Genomic DNA, 17,384 nt, shown 5'->3' with positions numbered 1-17,384 from the left:
TGAGGAAATGTACGAGTCTGCTGTTAATGATAATGCAGAGTATTTTCCCAAGGTTACTGTTGACGCATATTCCACGGTAGTTATTGGGGTCAAATTTGTCTCCACTTTTGTGGATTGGGGTGATCAGTCCTTGGTTCCAAATATTGGGGAAGATGCCAGAGCTAAGGACGATGTTAAAGAGTTTTAATATAGCCAATTGGAATTTGTTGTCTGTATATTTGATCATTTCATTAAGGATACCATCAACTCCACAGGCCTTTTTGTGTTGGAGGGTTTTTATTTTGTCCTGTAACTCATTCAAGGTAATTGGAGAATCCAGTGGGTTCTGGTAGTCTTTAATAGTTGATTCTAGGATTTGTATTTGATCATGTATATGTTTTTGCTCTTTATTCTTTGTTATAGAGCCAAAAAGATTGGAGAAGTGGTTTACCCATACATCTCCATTTTGGATAGATAATTCTTCGTGTTGTTGTTTGTTTAGTGTTTTCCAATTTTCCCAGAATTGGTTAGAGTCTATGGATTCTTCAATTACATTGAGCTGATTTCTGACGTGCTGTTCCTTTTTTTTCCGTAGTGTATTTCTGTATTGTTTTAGTGATTCACCATAGTGAAGGCGTAGACTCAGGTTTTCCGGGTCTCTATGTTTTTGGTTGGACAGGTTTCTCAATTTATTTCTTAGATTTTTGCATTCTTTATCAAACCATTTGTCATTGTTGTTCATTTTCTTCGGTTTTCTATTTGAGATTTTTAGATTTGATAGGGAAGCTGAGAGGTCAAATATACTGTTAAGATTTTCTACTGCCAAGTTTACACCTTCACTATTGCAGTGGAACGTTTTACCCAGGAAGTTGTCTAAAAGGGATTGAATTTGCTGTTGCCTAATTGTTTTTTGGTAGGTTTCCAAACTGCATTCCTTCCATCTATAGCATTTCTTAATGTTACTCAGTTCCTTTGGCTTTGATGCCTCATGATTGAGTATTGCTCTGTTCAAGTAGACTGTGATTTTGCTGTGGTCTGATAGGGGTGTCAGTGGGCTGACTGTGAACGCTCTGAGAGACTCTGGGTTGAGGTCAGTGATAAAGTAGTCTACAGTGCTACTGCCAAGAGATGAGCTATAGGTGTACCTACCATAAGAGTCCCCTCGAAGCCTACCATTGACTATGTACATACCCAGCGTGCGACAGAGCTGCAGGAGTTGTGACCCGTTTTTGTTGGTTATGTTGTCATAGTTGTGCCTAGGTGGGCATATGGGGGAGGGAATGCTGTCACCTCCAGGTAGGTGTTTGTCCCCCTGTGTGCTGAGGGTGTCAGGTTCCTGTCCAGTTCTGGCATTTAGGTCGCCACAGACTAATACATGTCCCTGGGCCTGGAAATGATTGATTTCCCCCTCCAGGATGGAGAAGCTGTCTTCATTAAAGTATGGGGATTCTAGTGGGGGGATATAGGTAGCACACAGGAGGACATTTTTCTCTGTTAAGATAATTTCCTTTTGAATTTCTAGCCAAATGTAAAATGTTCCTGTTTTGATTAATTTAATGGAGTGAGTTAGGTCTGCTCTATACCAAATTAGCATTCCCCCAGAGTCCCTTCCCTGTTTCACACCTGGTAGTTTGGTGGATGGGACTACCAGCTCTCTGTAACCTAGAGGGCAACCAGTGGGTCCGTCTCCTCTGTACCAGGTTTCTTGCAGGATGACAATGTCTGCATTACCGATTTCTTTGGTGAAGTCCGGGTTCCTGCTCTTTAGGCCAAAGGCAGATGACCTCAGACCTTGGATATTCCAGGATGATATAGTGAAGGCTTTTTGTTCCATAAAGTGTCCAATGTTGTTGGTCGGGGTTTGGCCTCAGGCCAGTAAGTGTGAGCAGAGCCTGCTGAGCATCTGGTACATGCCGTTGGCTTGGGCGAGTGTAAGAGTGGGGGTTGGGCCTGTTTGCCCGCTCACTACCTGGGCGTATGTGTGACTTCCATGTTGATGCCCTCTTTGCGGGGGTGGGGTGCATGGGGTGGGCAGGAGTGGCATGGGTCTGATCTGAGGGGGCCTAAATTGGGTGTGGGCATGGTTGATGTGGGGGGGGGTGTGTAGGTCCAGGGGGGGGGTCCTGGAGGTCTTGGAGGGTGTCTCGCTGGTCTGGGTGGGGTGTCTATTGATCTGTTGCTCCTGTGTGAAGTGTTGGGGCTTCGTTTGAGAGCGATGTCCTTTAGAGTCCGGGCAAAGGTGGGCACTGCTGCCTTGTAGAGGTGGACCTGGTCATAGAGGCTGTTCAAGTCCAGGGTGGAGTGGTGTGCCAGAAAAACATTTGGTTTTGAGGCACAGTCACGGGAAATGCTTGCGTTTACCCGCTGTATTGTAGCAGGGTGGAAGTCTTTTCGTGGTAGCAGGGTGGAGATAACCACTTGTGCGTTGGGGAAAGTAGAAGAAGCTTTTTCAATCACTCCCTTCAGTGCTGTGGCCACCCTTTCCTGCTGTGCTCTCAGGTCGTTTGTGCCTGTGTGTATTATTATGTGGCTAGGTGAGCCTAGTTTGTCCTCAGACAGAAGGTCTAGGGCGCGCTGGGTGTTTGGACACCAGAGTTTAGACACACTGTGTTTGGGAAAAAGTATTTTTTCTTCTATATATTTCCCATTTGAGTCCATAAGAAGGACAATCTGTGTCTTGTGTTTGTCCTCAGTGGGTGTGGGGGGGTTGTCAGGAGGGCTATCAGGGTGGCTGACAGGGGGGGTGCTCAGAGGGGGTGAGAGCTGCTGGGCTTGGGGTTTTTCTTTTGTCTGTTCTGTTGTGATGTCGTTTCTATGGTCAGGGTCTGGTGTGGACTGTTCTGCTGTGGTGTCGAGACTTTTGTAGGGTGCTGAGGTGGGCTGTTCTGCTGGCGTCTCTGTGGGGATGGCCACCTCCCTAGTGGGTTGTTCTCTGTCACATGCCATCCCCCTCAACCTCTCCTCCAGCAGTCTGATCCTCTCCTCCATCCCCCTCTCCCTCTCCTCCTGTAGTCTGATCCTCTCCTCCATCCCCCTCTCCCTCTCCTCCTGTAGTCTGATCCTCTCCTCTAGTGCTCTGTTCTTCTCCTGCTCCTGCTCTTTCTCCTGTTGATGTTGTCTCACCACTGTCCATAGTGCAGATATGTCTCTCTCCACCTCCAGCTCTCCAGGTCTGGTTAAGGGGGTGTTGTTGTGCTGGACTGTTGTCTGGGTCTGTGCTGACTGGAGTGTGATCACCTGCTGTTCCAGCTCCACCTGCCTTACCTCCAGCTGGGTGAATTTATCCTTCATTTCAATGAGGGAGAAGTACTCTGTACTGGGAGGTTGACTGTCTGCTGAGGGTTGCTCGTCTGTGGGGTTATATGGTGAAGAGGTTTGGTCTGACCCACTTGGGGTGGGGGTATCTTTATCAAGGGAGAGCTTCTCCTGCTGGGCTAATTCTTTGATTAGGTGAAAGTCCAGCTGAAACTGTTTGTGGTTGCCCTGTACAATTACTGTTCCAGACTTATAGAGATTTATATTAGCTGACTCCTCGTCCTCGTTGTCAAGAATCCTGAGTTTCCACCCCTCGTTAACCCCCCCTCTCTTAACAGAGGGGTAGTGTGCTAATATAGCACTGTGCCATGCCTGGGGATGGTTTGTGTGGAAGATAAGGTTGCTGATGTTCCCATTTTTGTAATAGTCAGCAAAAAGTGTCTCTTGATTTTCCATAAGGAGCTTCATTTTGTGATCTTTTCTTGTCTTATCATTTTTTACATGCACAGGGTACTGTATTTTAATTACTTCTGAACAGCGGGAGGCAGCTTCCAAGGCCTCTCCATTTGTTTGGGGTAGACTATTCGACTCTCCTGCCATTGTTGGGCTAATGGGCTTTGACACCTCTCACTTGACACTTGTGTGCTAGTTGAAGCTGTATCAAGCTTGGCAGAGTTATGTTACTATTCAGTCCTTATAAAGTAGTGTCATGTATTTTTCTTCTTGGCTTTTGGAAATCAAATATAGTTTCAGACTAGACATTACTCACTCAGTTCCAGGTTGGGTGGTGTTCTCAGGTTTCTGTTGTTTTCCAGAGAATTTGCTGTATAGAATAATTAATCCTTGGTAGATGTGAACCATTCAGGTGATTCCGTAAATCCTTCCAAAATCAGGTTGTAGGTTTTGAGTTTTGATTTGAAGTGAGGGTTATGTTGTAGAGGGTAGCATCCTGTATGTGTTCTTGACAAAAAATCCAAGTTTATCTAACTCTAAATGTATCTTTTTTAAAGAAAATGCAGGAAAGTGCAGGAGCTCATCTGACCCTGACCTCTCTCTCTCTCTCCATCTCTCTCTCTCTCTCCATCTCTCTCTCTCTCTCTCTCTCTCTCTCTCTCTCTCTCTCTCTCTCTCTCTCTCTCTCTCTCTCTCTCTCTCTCTCAGGCTATGTGGCTGATGCTTCAGCAGGAGGAGCCAGAGGACCTTGTCATAGCGACGGGGGAGGTCCATAGTGTCAGGGAGTTTGTGGAGAAGTCCTTCAAACATGTGGGCAAGACCATTGTGTGAGTATACGCACACACACACGCACACATGCATGCACACACATACTCACAACACACACATCAATCGTCAGAGATGTACGAAGTCAGACATACACACCTGCGTATGTCTGTGTATACATTCACACCATCTTGTAGTACAGACAGATCATTGAGACAGAGATGTTGTAGTACAGACAGATCATTCAGACAGAGATGTTGTAGTACAGACAGATCATTCAGACAGAGTTGTGTTACAGGCAGATCATTCAGACAGAGATGTTGTTATACAGACAGATCATTGAGACAGAGATGTAGTACAGACAGATCATTCAGACAGAGAGTTGTGTTACAGGCAGATCATTCAGACAGAGATGTTGTTATACAGGCAGATCATTTAGACAGAGATGTTGTAGTACAGACAGATCATTCAGACAGAGATGTTGTAGTACAGGCAGATCATTCAGACAGAGATGTTGTAGTACAGGCAGATCATTTAGACAGAGATGTTGTAGTACAGGCAGATCATTCAGACAGAGATGTTGTAGTACAGGCAGATCATTCAGACAGAGATGTTGTAGTACAGGCAGATCATTCAGACAGAGATGTTGTAGTACAGACAGATCATTCAGACAGAGATGTTGTTATACAGGCAGATCATTCAGACAGAGATGTTGTAGTACAGGCAGATCATTCAGACAGAGATGTTGTAATACAGGCAGATCATTCAGACAGAGATGTTGTAGTACAGGCAGATCATTCAGACAGAGATGTTGTTATACAGGCAGATCATTCAAACAGAGATGTTGTTATACAGGCAGATCATTCAGACAGAGATGTTGTAGTACAGACAGATCATTCAGACAGAGACGTTGTAGTACAGGCAGATCATTCAGACAGAGATGTTGTTATACAGGCAGATCATTCAGACAGAGATGTTGTAGTACAGACAGATCATTCAGACAGAGATGTTGTAGTACAGACAGATCATTGAGACAGAGACATTGTATTACAGGCAGATCATTCAGACAGAGATGTTGTAGTACAGGCAGATCATTCAGACAGAGATGTTGTAGTACAGGCAGAACATTTAGACAGAGATGTTGTAGTACAGGCAGATCATTCAGACAGAGATGTTGTTATACAGGCAGATCATTCAGACAGAGACGTTGTAGTACAGGCAGATCATTCAGACAGAGATGTTGTAGTACAGGCAGATCATTCAGACAGAGATGTTGTAGTACAGGCAGAACATTTAGACAGAGATGTTGTAGTACAGGCAGATCATTTAGACAGAGATGTTGTAGTACAGGCAGATCATTCAGACAGAGATGTTGTAGTACAGGCAGATCATTCAGACAGAGATGTTGTAGTACAGGCAGATCATTTAGACAGAGATGTTGTAGTACAGGCAGATCATTCAGACAGAGATGTTGTAGTACAGGCAGATCATTCAGACAGAGACGTTGTAGTACAGGCAGATCATTCAGACAGAGATGTTGTTATACAGGCAGAACATTTAGACAGAGATGTTGTAGTACAGGCAGATCATTCAGACAGAGATGTTGTAGTACAGACAGATCATTCAGACAGAGACGTTGTAGTACAGGCAGATCATTCAAACAGAGATGTTGTGGTACAGGCAGATCATTCAAACAGAGATGTTGTGGTACAGGCAGATCATTCAGACAGAGATGTTGTAGTACAGGAAGATCATTCAGACAGAGATATTGTAGTACAGGCAGATCATTCAGACAGAGATGTTGTGATACAGGCAGATCATTTAGACAGAGATGTTGTAGTACAGGCAGATCATTTAGACAGAGATGTTGTAGTACAGGCAGATCATTCAGACAGAGATGTTGTTGTACAGGCAGATCATTCAGACAGAGATGTTGTTATACAGACAGATCATTCAGACAGAGATGTTGTAGTACAGGCAGATCATTCAGACAGAGATGTTGGGTTACAGGCAGATCATTCAGACAGAGATGTTGTGTTACAGGCAGATCATTCAGACAGAGATGTTGTGGTACAGGCAGATCATTCAGACAGAGATGTTGTGTTACAGGCAGATCATTCAGACAGAGATGTTGTGGTACAAGCAGATCATTCAGACAGAGATGTTGTGGTACAGGCAGATCATTCAGACAGAGATGTTGTAGTACAGGCAGATCATTCAGACAGAGATGTTATAGTACAGGCAGATCATTCAGACAGAGATGTTGTGATACAGGCAGATCATTCAGACAGAGATGTTGTAGTACAGGCAGATCATTCAGACAGAGATGTTGTGGTACAGGCAGATCATTTAGACAGAGATGTTGTAGTACAGACAGATCATTCAGACAGAGATGTTGTAGTACACACAGATCATTCAGACAGAGATGTTGTTATACAGACAGATCATTGAGACAGAGATGTTGTTATACAGACAGATCATTCAGACAGAGATGTTGTAGTACACGCAGATCATTCAGACAGAGATGTTGTAGTACAGGCAGATCATTCAGACAGAGATGTTGTAGTACACGCAGATCATTCAGACAGAGATGTTGTAGTACAGGCAGATCATTCAGACAGAGATGTTGTAGTACAGGCAGATCATTCAGACAGAGATGTTGTAGTACAAGCAGATCATTCAGACAGAGATGTTGTGATACAGGCTGGTCATTTAGACAGAGATGTGTGTGACATGTTTTGTCTGCTACAGACACCGAAAAGAAGTAGGGAGGAAGAGGGAAAGATCACATGTAAAGAGTGATAGAGGGGGAAGAAGAGGTAGACCCCAGGACAGCTGTGGTTTATGAGAGTTTCCCCTCACTCAATTTACTGATGAACATCTCCCTTTCTCTCTCACTCTCTCTCTTTCTCTTTCTATCCCTACATTCCTCTCTCTCTTTGTCTCCCTCCATTCCTACCCCTCTTTCTCTCCCTCCATTCCTCCCCTCTCTCTCAATCTTTATTTCTCTCCCTCCATTACTCCTCTTCCTCTTTCTTGCTCTCTTTCTCACTTTGTCTCTTACCATTCTTCTCTCTCTCTCTCTCTCTCTCTCTCTCTCTCTCTCTCTCACTTTCTCTCTCTTTCTCTCAATCTGTCTCTCCAGGTGGGAGGGGAAAGATGAGAACGAGGTTGGTCGTTGCCAGGAGACAGGGGTGATTCATGTGAAGGTGGACTCCAAGTACTACCGTCCTACTGAAGTGGTGAGTCGTGCGTGCGTGCGTGCGTGCGTGCGTGCGTGCGTGCGTGCGTGCTGGGAGATGGTGAAGTGGTAATGCACCAACCTGGCCTGTCTCACTTTCGGGTCCTTCTATAGAGCTGGCAAATGCCTCAGACACCTCAGTTTAAAACAACAGGTACAGCTGAGCTGTCTGGTGGGGTGTGTGACTTTGTTTCAGTCCATCTGTGGGTCTTTTGTGATTACAATGAGTGTTCCAGACAGAGAAATGCAGGAAGTGAACAGTATGGGATGTTTGTATCCCTTTAATACATGGCTGCAGGTTGTTATTATTTCAACACATTATTTCCTGCTCCTCATACCTGGCGTTCAGCTCTTTAATAGATTCATCACATAGTGTTTACTCTTCTGCTCTCCGGGGATTGTGTGCGGGACCATATAGTTATCAGCCATAACATGATCAGTAGACATCTGTAGGTCCAGCTCCCCTTCTCTCATTGTGTTGCTTTCTTAACAGCTGGAAATATCTGGTTGTCTTCTCTGAAGGTAATGGATATCCTGTCAATACATGCTGAAAGCCAAGTCATATTTTGACACGCAACACTCTACGGTTGTGATCTTATTACATGTGTACTGTGAGTTTGATTTATTCCTTATTTTATTGGTCAGTTTGCGGCAGGTCTTTCTGTGTTGAGTGAAGAACCGTCTCAGAGTCTGTAAGATGAACTGTGTTGAGAGGGAGGGTGATATCCAAAAAGGGAGAGAGCTAGACATGGAGATAAAGAGATCCCTCTGTCATCACTGTGCCCTGGGGGGGTCTGGGGGTTCCCCTGGGGGGGTGTAGCATTGCCTCAGGGTGTTTGACAGGATTAGGGTAGTGTTTAAACTGCAGGACCCTCTGAACTATGAGATGGCCCTGGAGGATTAGGACCCAGCTGAGTGATGCTGCAGGATTATAGAGGAATCACTGGTGACTGATGGATGGGATGGACTTCCACACACACCTGGGGATGAAGTACTCTGTCTGGGGAGAGAAAGTAGATACCGGAGGGAACCACTGTCAGTCCTCTCTCTTATAGTCTGGAGATGAAATAGGAGCAGGACGTTTAGTTAGTTATGGATGTAAAACAGACTGGTTGAACTGGGTAGAGAAAGTTTACACTTGGACACATGATCACACAGATCCAAGGGGGTGAGGAGAGGAAGAGAGGGGTATTGTACAGTTTGAGGATTCTTGATTATTTGCACTCTTGCTCTCCTTGTGTCTGTGAGTGTCTTTTCACTCACTCTCCCTTCCCTCATTAACTGGCAGGCAGGTTATAAGAGTATTTAAAGAGAAAGAGGAGAGAATGAGGAGCATTTAGCCTCTGATCCCTGAGACAGGATGTGTGTGTGACACTGCTCCTGCGGCTTAGCATTGTTCCCCTGCTCAACTGGAAGTACCTGTCATCGTGTGTGTGTGTGTGTGTGTGTGTGTGTGTGTGTGTGTGTGTGTGTGTGTGTGTGTGTGTGTGTGTGTGTGTGAGTGAGTGTGTGTGTGTGGGTGGGTGGGTGGGTGGGTGTTTCAAGGGTCAGGATACAATACTCAGTCAAACAAGAATATGATTTGAAAAGTGACTAGCACAGCTAAGTTTTTCACACCACTTGACTGTTTCCACATTTTGTCAGCCTGAATTTAAAATGGATTAATTTAGATTTTGTGTCACTTGGCTAAAACACAATACCCCATAATGTCAACGTGGAATAATGTTTTTAGACATTTTTACCAATTAATTAAAAATGAAAATCTGAAATGTCTTGAGTCAATAAGTATTCAACCCCTTTGTTATGGCAAACCTAAATAAGTTCAGGAGTAAAAATGTGCTTAATAAGTCACAAAATAAAATACGTTTTTTAATGACTACCTCATCTCTGTACCCCACACATACAATTATCTGTAAGGTCGAACAGTGAATTTCAAACACAGATTAAGCCATAAATACCAGGTAGGTTTTCCAATGGCTCGCAAAGACAGGCACATATTGGTAGATGAGTAAAACATTTAAAAAAGCAGACAATGAATATCCCTTTCAGCATGGTGAAGTTATTAATTACAATTTGGATGGTGTATCAATACACCCAGTCAGTACATAGCTACAGGTGTCCTTCCTAACTCAGTTCCCAGAGAGGAAGGAAACCGCTCAGGGATTTCACCATGAGGCCAGTGGTGACTTTAAAACAGTTACAGAGTTTAATGGCTGTGATAGGAGAAAACTGAGGATGGATCAACAACATTGGAGTTACTCCACAATACTAACCCAAATGACAAAGTGAAAAGAAGGAAGCCTGTACAGAATACAAATATTCCAAAACATGTATCCTGTTCACAATAAGGCACTAAAGTAAACCTGCAATAAATGTGGCAAAGAAATGTACTTTATGTCCTGAATACAAAGCGGTATGTTTATGGCAAATCCACTACATCACTGAGTACCACTCTTCATATTTTCAAGCATGGTGGTGGCTGCATCATGTTATGGCTATGGTTGTCATCGGCAAGGACTAGGTATTGTTTTGGGATAAAATAAATTGGATAGAGCTAAGCACAAAATCCTAGAGGAAAACCTGGTTGTCTGCTTTCCAACAGACACTGGGAGATTAATTCACCTTTCAGCGGGACAATAACGTAAAACACAAGGCCAAATATATGCTGGAGTTGCTTACCAAGACGACATTGAATGTTCATGAGTGGCCTAGTTACAGTTTTAAATCATCTTGAAAATGTATGGCAAGACTTTGAATGTGAGTTATAATTGAATTATAATTTGAATGTGAATTATAATTCACTTTGACAGTGAATTATAAGTGAAATAATCTCTCTGTAAACAATTGTTGGAAAAATTACTTGTGTCATGCACAAAGTAGTTGTCCTAACCGACTTGCCAGAACTATAGTTTGTTAACAAGAAATGTGTGGAGTGATTGAAAAACGAGTTCTAATGACTCCAACCTAAGTGTATGTAAACTTCCGACTTCAACTGTATACTCTATGTGAGTGTGTCTGTAACGTATCTATATACTGTATGTGAGTGTGTCCCCAGGCTGTGTGCTAATGTGTGTGTAATTCGTCATTAACCCTGTCAGTATGTGTGTCTGACATGAGCTCATAATTCGTCTCTCCAGCCCCTCGGGACAGCGGAGGGGAGATGTAGATAAAGGGGGAGTATGCACAGAGGGAGGGAGCAGGTGTGTTCTGGTCTGGTGGTGTTGTCGAAGGTGACTGATACATGTACTGTAGAGAGAATGCTGGCCCATGTTGTCTTCAATTCTTCCCACAATTGTGTCAAGTTGGCTGGATGTCCTTTGTGTGGTGGACTGTTCTTGATACACAGGAAACTGTAGAGCGTGAAAAACCCAGCAGCGTTGTAGTTCTTGACACAAACCGGTACACCTGGCATTTACTACCATACCCTGTTCAAAGGAACTTACATTTTTTGTTTTGCCCATTCACCCTCTAAATGGCATACGTACACAATCCATGTCTCAAGGCTTAAAAATCCTTATTTAACCTGTCTCCTCCTCCATCTACACTGATTGAAGTGGATTCACCTGGTCAGTCTGTCATGGAAAGAGCAGGTGTTCTTAATGTTTTGTATTTTCAGTGTATATGTGAAATTGAAGGTAGTGTGGTTAGTTAGGGAGTATAGCCTAGCCCATGATATTTGCTGACAGGTCAATTTAAAACCGTAAAGTGGTTAGAAGTCATTCTGTGTGGAATAAGAGAGAGTTTATTTGTTTGGCTGTACATGTTCGTTGAGTCTCAGACAAACTGCCTGAACCATAAACTGTAGTCTACCCGTTGCTATCTGTTAACCTTTCATTCAGGTGATGGAGCTGTCATTCACTCTGGGCTTTGTCCATCACAGTACAAGACACAGCTAGTCCCAGTGGTTGGTTCAGGTTGAGCTCAGACAAACAGTCTAGTGTACAGGACAGCGTACAGGTGTTCAGGTGTGGTTTATGTTTGATATTTCTAGTTGTCAGGGAGATGGTATTTAAGTGCTCTGTGCTGTATATTTTTGTTGGATGTGATTGTTAATGAGAAATGTGATAAGGCTAACCTGTGATGGGTGGAGAGAGAATTGGAGGTTAGGGAGATAAAGTCGCAGCTGATGAGATTCTCACTTGTTTGTCTCTGCAGAAATGGAGATAAGAGAAGGTTTAGGGTTAGTTGGAATACTGTGAACATTGTGTCTGTATGAGTGTATCGAAAATACTTTGTGTGTTTGCGTGCGTGTGTGTGTCAATGCATCATATTTCCAGGTTCATGTGTCGCTGTTGGCATAAACTGCTGTGTGGTGATTGACAGCTCAGTTCTGTGGTTTGCCTCAAGGCCCTCAGGCAGATGGGGGAGGAGGAGGGGTGAGGGTTGATAAATGAGAAGTTGTCTCCTTTTCTCTCGGTCTGTATTTTTCTTCAATTCAATTTAAGGGCTTTATTGGCATGGGAAACATATGTTTACATTGCCAAAGCAAGTGAAATAGATAATAAACAAAAGTGAAACAAACAATAAAAAATGTGCAGTAAACACTACACTCACAAAGGTTCCCAAAGTATAAAGACATTTCAAATGTATTGTTATGTCTATATACGTTGTTGTAATGATGTGTAAATAGTTAGAGTACAAAAGGCAAAATAAATAAACATAAATATAGGTTTTATTTACAATGGTGTTTGTTCTTCACTGGTTGCCCTTTTCTTGTGGCAACAGGTCACAAATCTTGCTGCTGTGATGGCACACTGTGATATTTCACCCAATATATATGGGAGTTTATCAAAATTGGATTTGTTTTCTAATTCTTTGTGGGTCTATGTAATCTGAGGGAAATATGTGTCTCTAATATGGTCATACATTTAGCAGGAGGTTAGGAAGTGCAGCTCAGTTTCCACCTTTTTATGTGGGCAGTGAGTATATAGCCTGTCTTCTCTTGAGAGCCAGGTCTGCCTACGGCGGCCTTTCTCGATAGCAAGGCTATGCTCACTGAGTCTGTACATAGTCACAGCTTTCCTTAATTTTGGGTCAGTCACAGTGGTCAGGTATTCTGCCACTGTGTACTCTCTGTTTAGGGCCAAATAGCATTCTAGGTTGCAATGGGTTTTTTTGTGAATTCTTTCCAATGTGTCAAGTAATTATCTTTTTGTTTTCTCATGGTTTGGTTGGGTCTAATTATTTTGCTGTCCTGGGGCTCTGTGGGGTCTGTTTGTGTTTGTGAACAGAACCCCAGGACCAGCTTGCTTAGGGGACTCTTCTCCAGGTTCATCTCTCTGTAGGTGATGGCTTTGTTATGGAAGGTTTGGGAATCACTTCGTTTTAGGTGGTTGTAGAATTGAACAGCTCTTTTCTGGGATATAGGCCTAATTCTGCTCTGCATGCATTATTTGGGTGTTTTACATTGTACACTGAGGATATTTCTGCATGCAGTCTCAATTTGGTGTTTGTCCCATTTTGTGAATTCTTGATTGTTTAGCGGACCCCAGACCTCACAAGCATAAAGGACAATGGGATCCATAACTGATTCAAATATTTTTTGTTTTTGATGGCATAGAAAGGCCCTTCTTGCCTTGTTTCTCAGATAGTTCACAGCTTTGTGGAAGTTACCTGTGGTGCTGATGTTTCGGCCGAGGTACAGTTGAAGTCGGGAGTTTACATACATTTAGGTTGGAGTCATTAAAAATAATTTTTTAACCACTCCACAAATTCCTTGTTAACCTCTCTGGGATATGTGGGACGCTTGCGTCCCACTTGGCCAATAGCCAGGGAAAATGTAGAGCGCCAAATAAAAAATAAAAAAATGATATAAAATCAAACTTTCATTAAATCACACATGAAAGATACCAAATTAAAGCTACACTCGTTGTGAATCCAGCCAACATGTCAGATTTCAAAAAGGCTTTTCGGCGAAAGCATAAGATGCTATTATCTGATGATAGCACAACAGTAAACAAAGAGAGTGTAGCGTATTTCAACCCTGCAGGCGCAACACAAAACGCAGAAATAAAATATAAACCATACCTTTGACGAGCTTCTTTTGTTGGCACTCCAATTTGTCCCATAAACATCACAAATGGTCCTTTTGTTCGACTAATTCCGTCCATATATATCCAAATTGTCAATTTATTTGGCGCGTTTGATCCAGAAAAAAACAGCTTCCAATTTGCGCAACGTCACTACAAAATATATCAAAAATTACCTCTAAACTTTGCCAAAACATTTCAAACTACTTTTGTAATACAACTTTAGGTATTTTTAAACGTTAATAATCGATCAAATTGAAGACGGGTCTATCTGTTTTTAATACAGGATGACAACAAACTAACGATACTTTTCTAGTCTTGCGCAACTCTCAAACAGTACACATAACGTTACACTGATTCCAGATGGCCGTACTTCATTGCACAAAGGAATAACCTCAACCTATTTCCAACGACTGGTGACATCCAGTGGAAGCGGTAGGAACTGCAAACAGGTTGATTAGAAATCTAGTATCCCAATGAAAACTCATTGAACAGACTGTGACCTAAAAAAAAGAAATCTGAATGGTTAGTCCTCGGGGTTTTGCCTGCTACATAAGTTCTGTGATACTCACAGACATGATTCAAACAGTTTTAGAAACTTCAGAGGGTTTTCTATCCAAATGTACTTATAATATGCATATCTTATATTCTGGGGAAGAGTAGAAGGAAGTTGAAATTGGGCACGCTATTTATCCAAAAGTGAAAATGCTGCCCCCTACCCCGAAGAAGTTAAACTCAGTGCCTCTTTGCTTGACATCATGGGAAAATCAAACGAAATCAGCCAAGACCTCAGAAAGAAAATTGTAGAGATCCAAAAGTTTGGTTCATCCTTGGGAGTAATTTCCAAACGCCTGAAGGTACCACATTCATCTGTACAAACAATAGTACAAACAACAGGACGCTCATACCGCGCAGGAAGAAGACGCGTTCTGTCTCCTAGAGATGAACGTACTTTGGTGCGAAAGTGCACATTTTTTATTTCACCTTTATTTAACCAGGTAGGCAAGTTGAGAACAAGTTCTCATTTACAATTGCGACCTGGCCAAGATGAAGCAAAGCAGTTTGACACATACAACAACACAGAGTTACACATGGAGTAAAACAAACATACAGTCAATAATACAGTAGAAAAATCAGTTTATATACAATGTGAGCAAATGAGGTGAGATAAAGGAGGTAAAGGCAAAAAAAGGCCATGGTGGCGAAGTAAATACAATATAGCAAATAAAACACTAGAATGGTAGATTTGCAGTGGACGAATGTGCAAAGTAGAAATAGAAATAATGGGGTGCAAAGGAGCAAAATAAATAAATACAGTAGGGGAAGAGGTAGTTGTTTTGGCTAAATTATAGATGGCTATTATAGATGGCCTCATGGCTAGTGAGGGAGATAAGTGTTTCCAGTTTCAGAGATTTTTGTAGTTCGTTCCAGTCATTGGCAGCAGAGGCGGCCAAAGGAGGAATTGGCTTTGGGGGTGACCAGAGAGATATACCTGCTGGAGCATGTGCTACAGGTGGGTGTTGCTATGGTGACCAGCGAGCTGAGATAAGGGGGGACTTTACCTAGCAGGGTCTTGTAGATGACCTGGAGCCAGTGGGTTTGACGACGAATATAAAGTGAGAGCCAGCCAATGAGAGTGTACAGGTCGCAGTGGTGGGTAGTATATGGGGCTTTGGTGACAAAACGGATGGCACTGTGATAGACTGCATCCAGTTTATTGAGTAGGGTATTGGAGGCTATTTTGTAAATGACATCGCCGAAGTCGAGGATCGGTAGGAGGGTCAGTTTTACGAGGGTATGTTTGGCAGCATGAGAGAAGGATGCTTTGTTGCGAAATAGGAAGCCAATTCTAGATTTAACTTTGGATTGGAGATGTTTGATGTGAGTCTGGAAGGAGAATTTACAGTCCAACCAGACACCTAGGTATTTGTAATAAATCAATCCCAGAACAACAGCAAAGGACCTTGTGAAGATGCTAGAGGAAACAGGTACAAAAGTATCTATATCCACAGTAAAACGAGTCCTATATCGACAGAACCTGAAAGGCTGCTCAGCAAGGAAGAAGCCACTGCTCCAAAATCGTCATTAAAAAAAGCCAGACTACGGTTTGCAACTGCACATGGGGACAAAGAGGAAAAAGGGGAGGCTTGCATGCCGAAGAACACCATCCCAAAGGTGAAGCATGGGGGTGGCAGCATCATGTTGTGGGGGTGCTTTGCTACAGGAGGGACTGGTGCACTTCACAAAATAGAAGGCATCATGAGGAAGAAAAATTATGTGGATATATTGAAGCAACTTATCAAGACATCAGTCAGGAAGTTAAAGCTTGGTCACAATGACCCTAAGCATACTTCCAAAGTTGTGGCAAAATGGCATACAGACAACAAAGTCAAGGTATTGGAGTGGCCATCACAAAGCCCTGACCTCAATCAAAATTTGTGGGCAGATCTGAAGAAGCATGTGCGAGCAAGTAGGCCTACAAACCTGACTCAGTTACACCAGCTCGGTCAGAAGGAATGTGCCACAATTCACCCAACTTATTGTGGGAAGCTTGTGGAAGTCTACCTGAAATGTTTGACCCAAGTTAAACAATTTAAAGGCACTGGTATCAAATACTAATTGAGAGTATGTAAACTTTTGACGCACTGGGAATGGGATGAAAGAAATAAAAGCTGAAATAAATCATTCTCTCTACTATTATTCTGACATTTCACATTCTTAAAATAAAGTGGTGATCCTAACTGGCCTAAAACATAGAATTTTTACTAGGATTAAATGTCAGGAATTGTGAAAACGGAGTTAAAATGTATTTGGCTAAGGTGTATGTAAACTTCCGACTTCAACTGTATGTTTAATTTTTTGTGTGCTCTTGGGCAACGATGTCTAGATGAAATTTGTATTCGTGGTCCTGGCAACTGTACCTTTTTTGGATCACCATTATTGAGATTTACTGTCAAGGCCTGACAGAATCTGTGCAGATGATCAAGGTGCTGCTTTAGGCCCTCCTTGGTTAGGGACAGAAGCACCAGATCATCAGCAAACAGTAGACATTTGACTTCTAGTTGGGTGAGGCCGGGTGCTGCAGACTGTTCTAGTGCCCTCGCCAATTTGTTGATATATATATATTGAAGAGGGTGGGGCTCAAGCTGCATCCCTGTCTCACCCCACGGCCCTTTCTCTCCCTTTCCTCTTTACCTGTTGCTCTGTTTCTAACTTCTCCTCCTTTCCGTATCTCTTTCTCTCTGCTGGTGTTTCTGCTGTCCCTCTCTGGCTGTATCTTCTGTCCCTCTCTGGCTGTATCACTGTCTGTCAGAATGATATGAGACAACAGTAAAGTAGACAGTGAGACAACAGTCAGGTAGACAGTGAGACAACGGTCAGGTAGACAGTGAGACAACGGTCAGGTAGACAGTGTGACAACGGTCAGGTAGACAGTGAGACAACGGCCAGGTAGACAGTGAGACAACGGTCAGGTAGACAGTGAGACAACGGTCAGGTAGACAGTGAGACAACGGTCAGGTAGACAGTGAGACAACGGTCAGGTAGACAGTGTGACAACGGTCAGGTAGACAGTGAGACAACGGTCAGGTAGACAGTGAGACAACGGTCAGGTAGACAGTGAGACAACGGTCAGGTAGACAGTGAGACAACGGTCAGGTAGA

At 43.0% G+C, this 17,384-nt stretch overlaps 1 protein-coding gene across 2 annotated transcripts in view; it reads left to right on the top strand.

Moving 5' to 3' along the window:
- The window catches only part of gmds (GDP-mannose 4,6-dehydratase), a 257,578-nt gene that overhangs the window by 188,180 nt on the left and 52,014 nt on the right, over positions 1 to 17,384 (top strand). For both annotated transcript variants that reach the window (XM_055944036.1, XM_055944037.1), the window contains 2 exons: positions 4,396 to 4,514; positions 7,598 to 7,694. In XM_055944036.1, coding sequence (XP_055800011.1) covers positions 4,396 to 4,514; positions 7,598 to 7,694 — 216 coding nt within the window. The remainder of the gene's footprint in view (positions 1 to 4,395; positions 4,515 to 7,597; positions 7,695 to 17,384) is intronic.

The sequence above is a fragment of the Salvelinus fontinalis genome, chromosome 14, assembly GCF_029448725.1.
Source record: "Salvelinus fontinalis isolate EN_2023a chromosome 14, ASM2944872v1, whole genome shotgun sequence".
Taxonomy (NCBI): domain Eukaryota; kingdom Metazoa; phylum Chordata; class Actinopteri; order Salmoniformes; family Salmonidae; genus Salvelinus; species Salvelinus fontinalis.
This window is presented reverse-complemented; position numbering and strand designations above follow the sequence as displayed.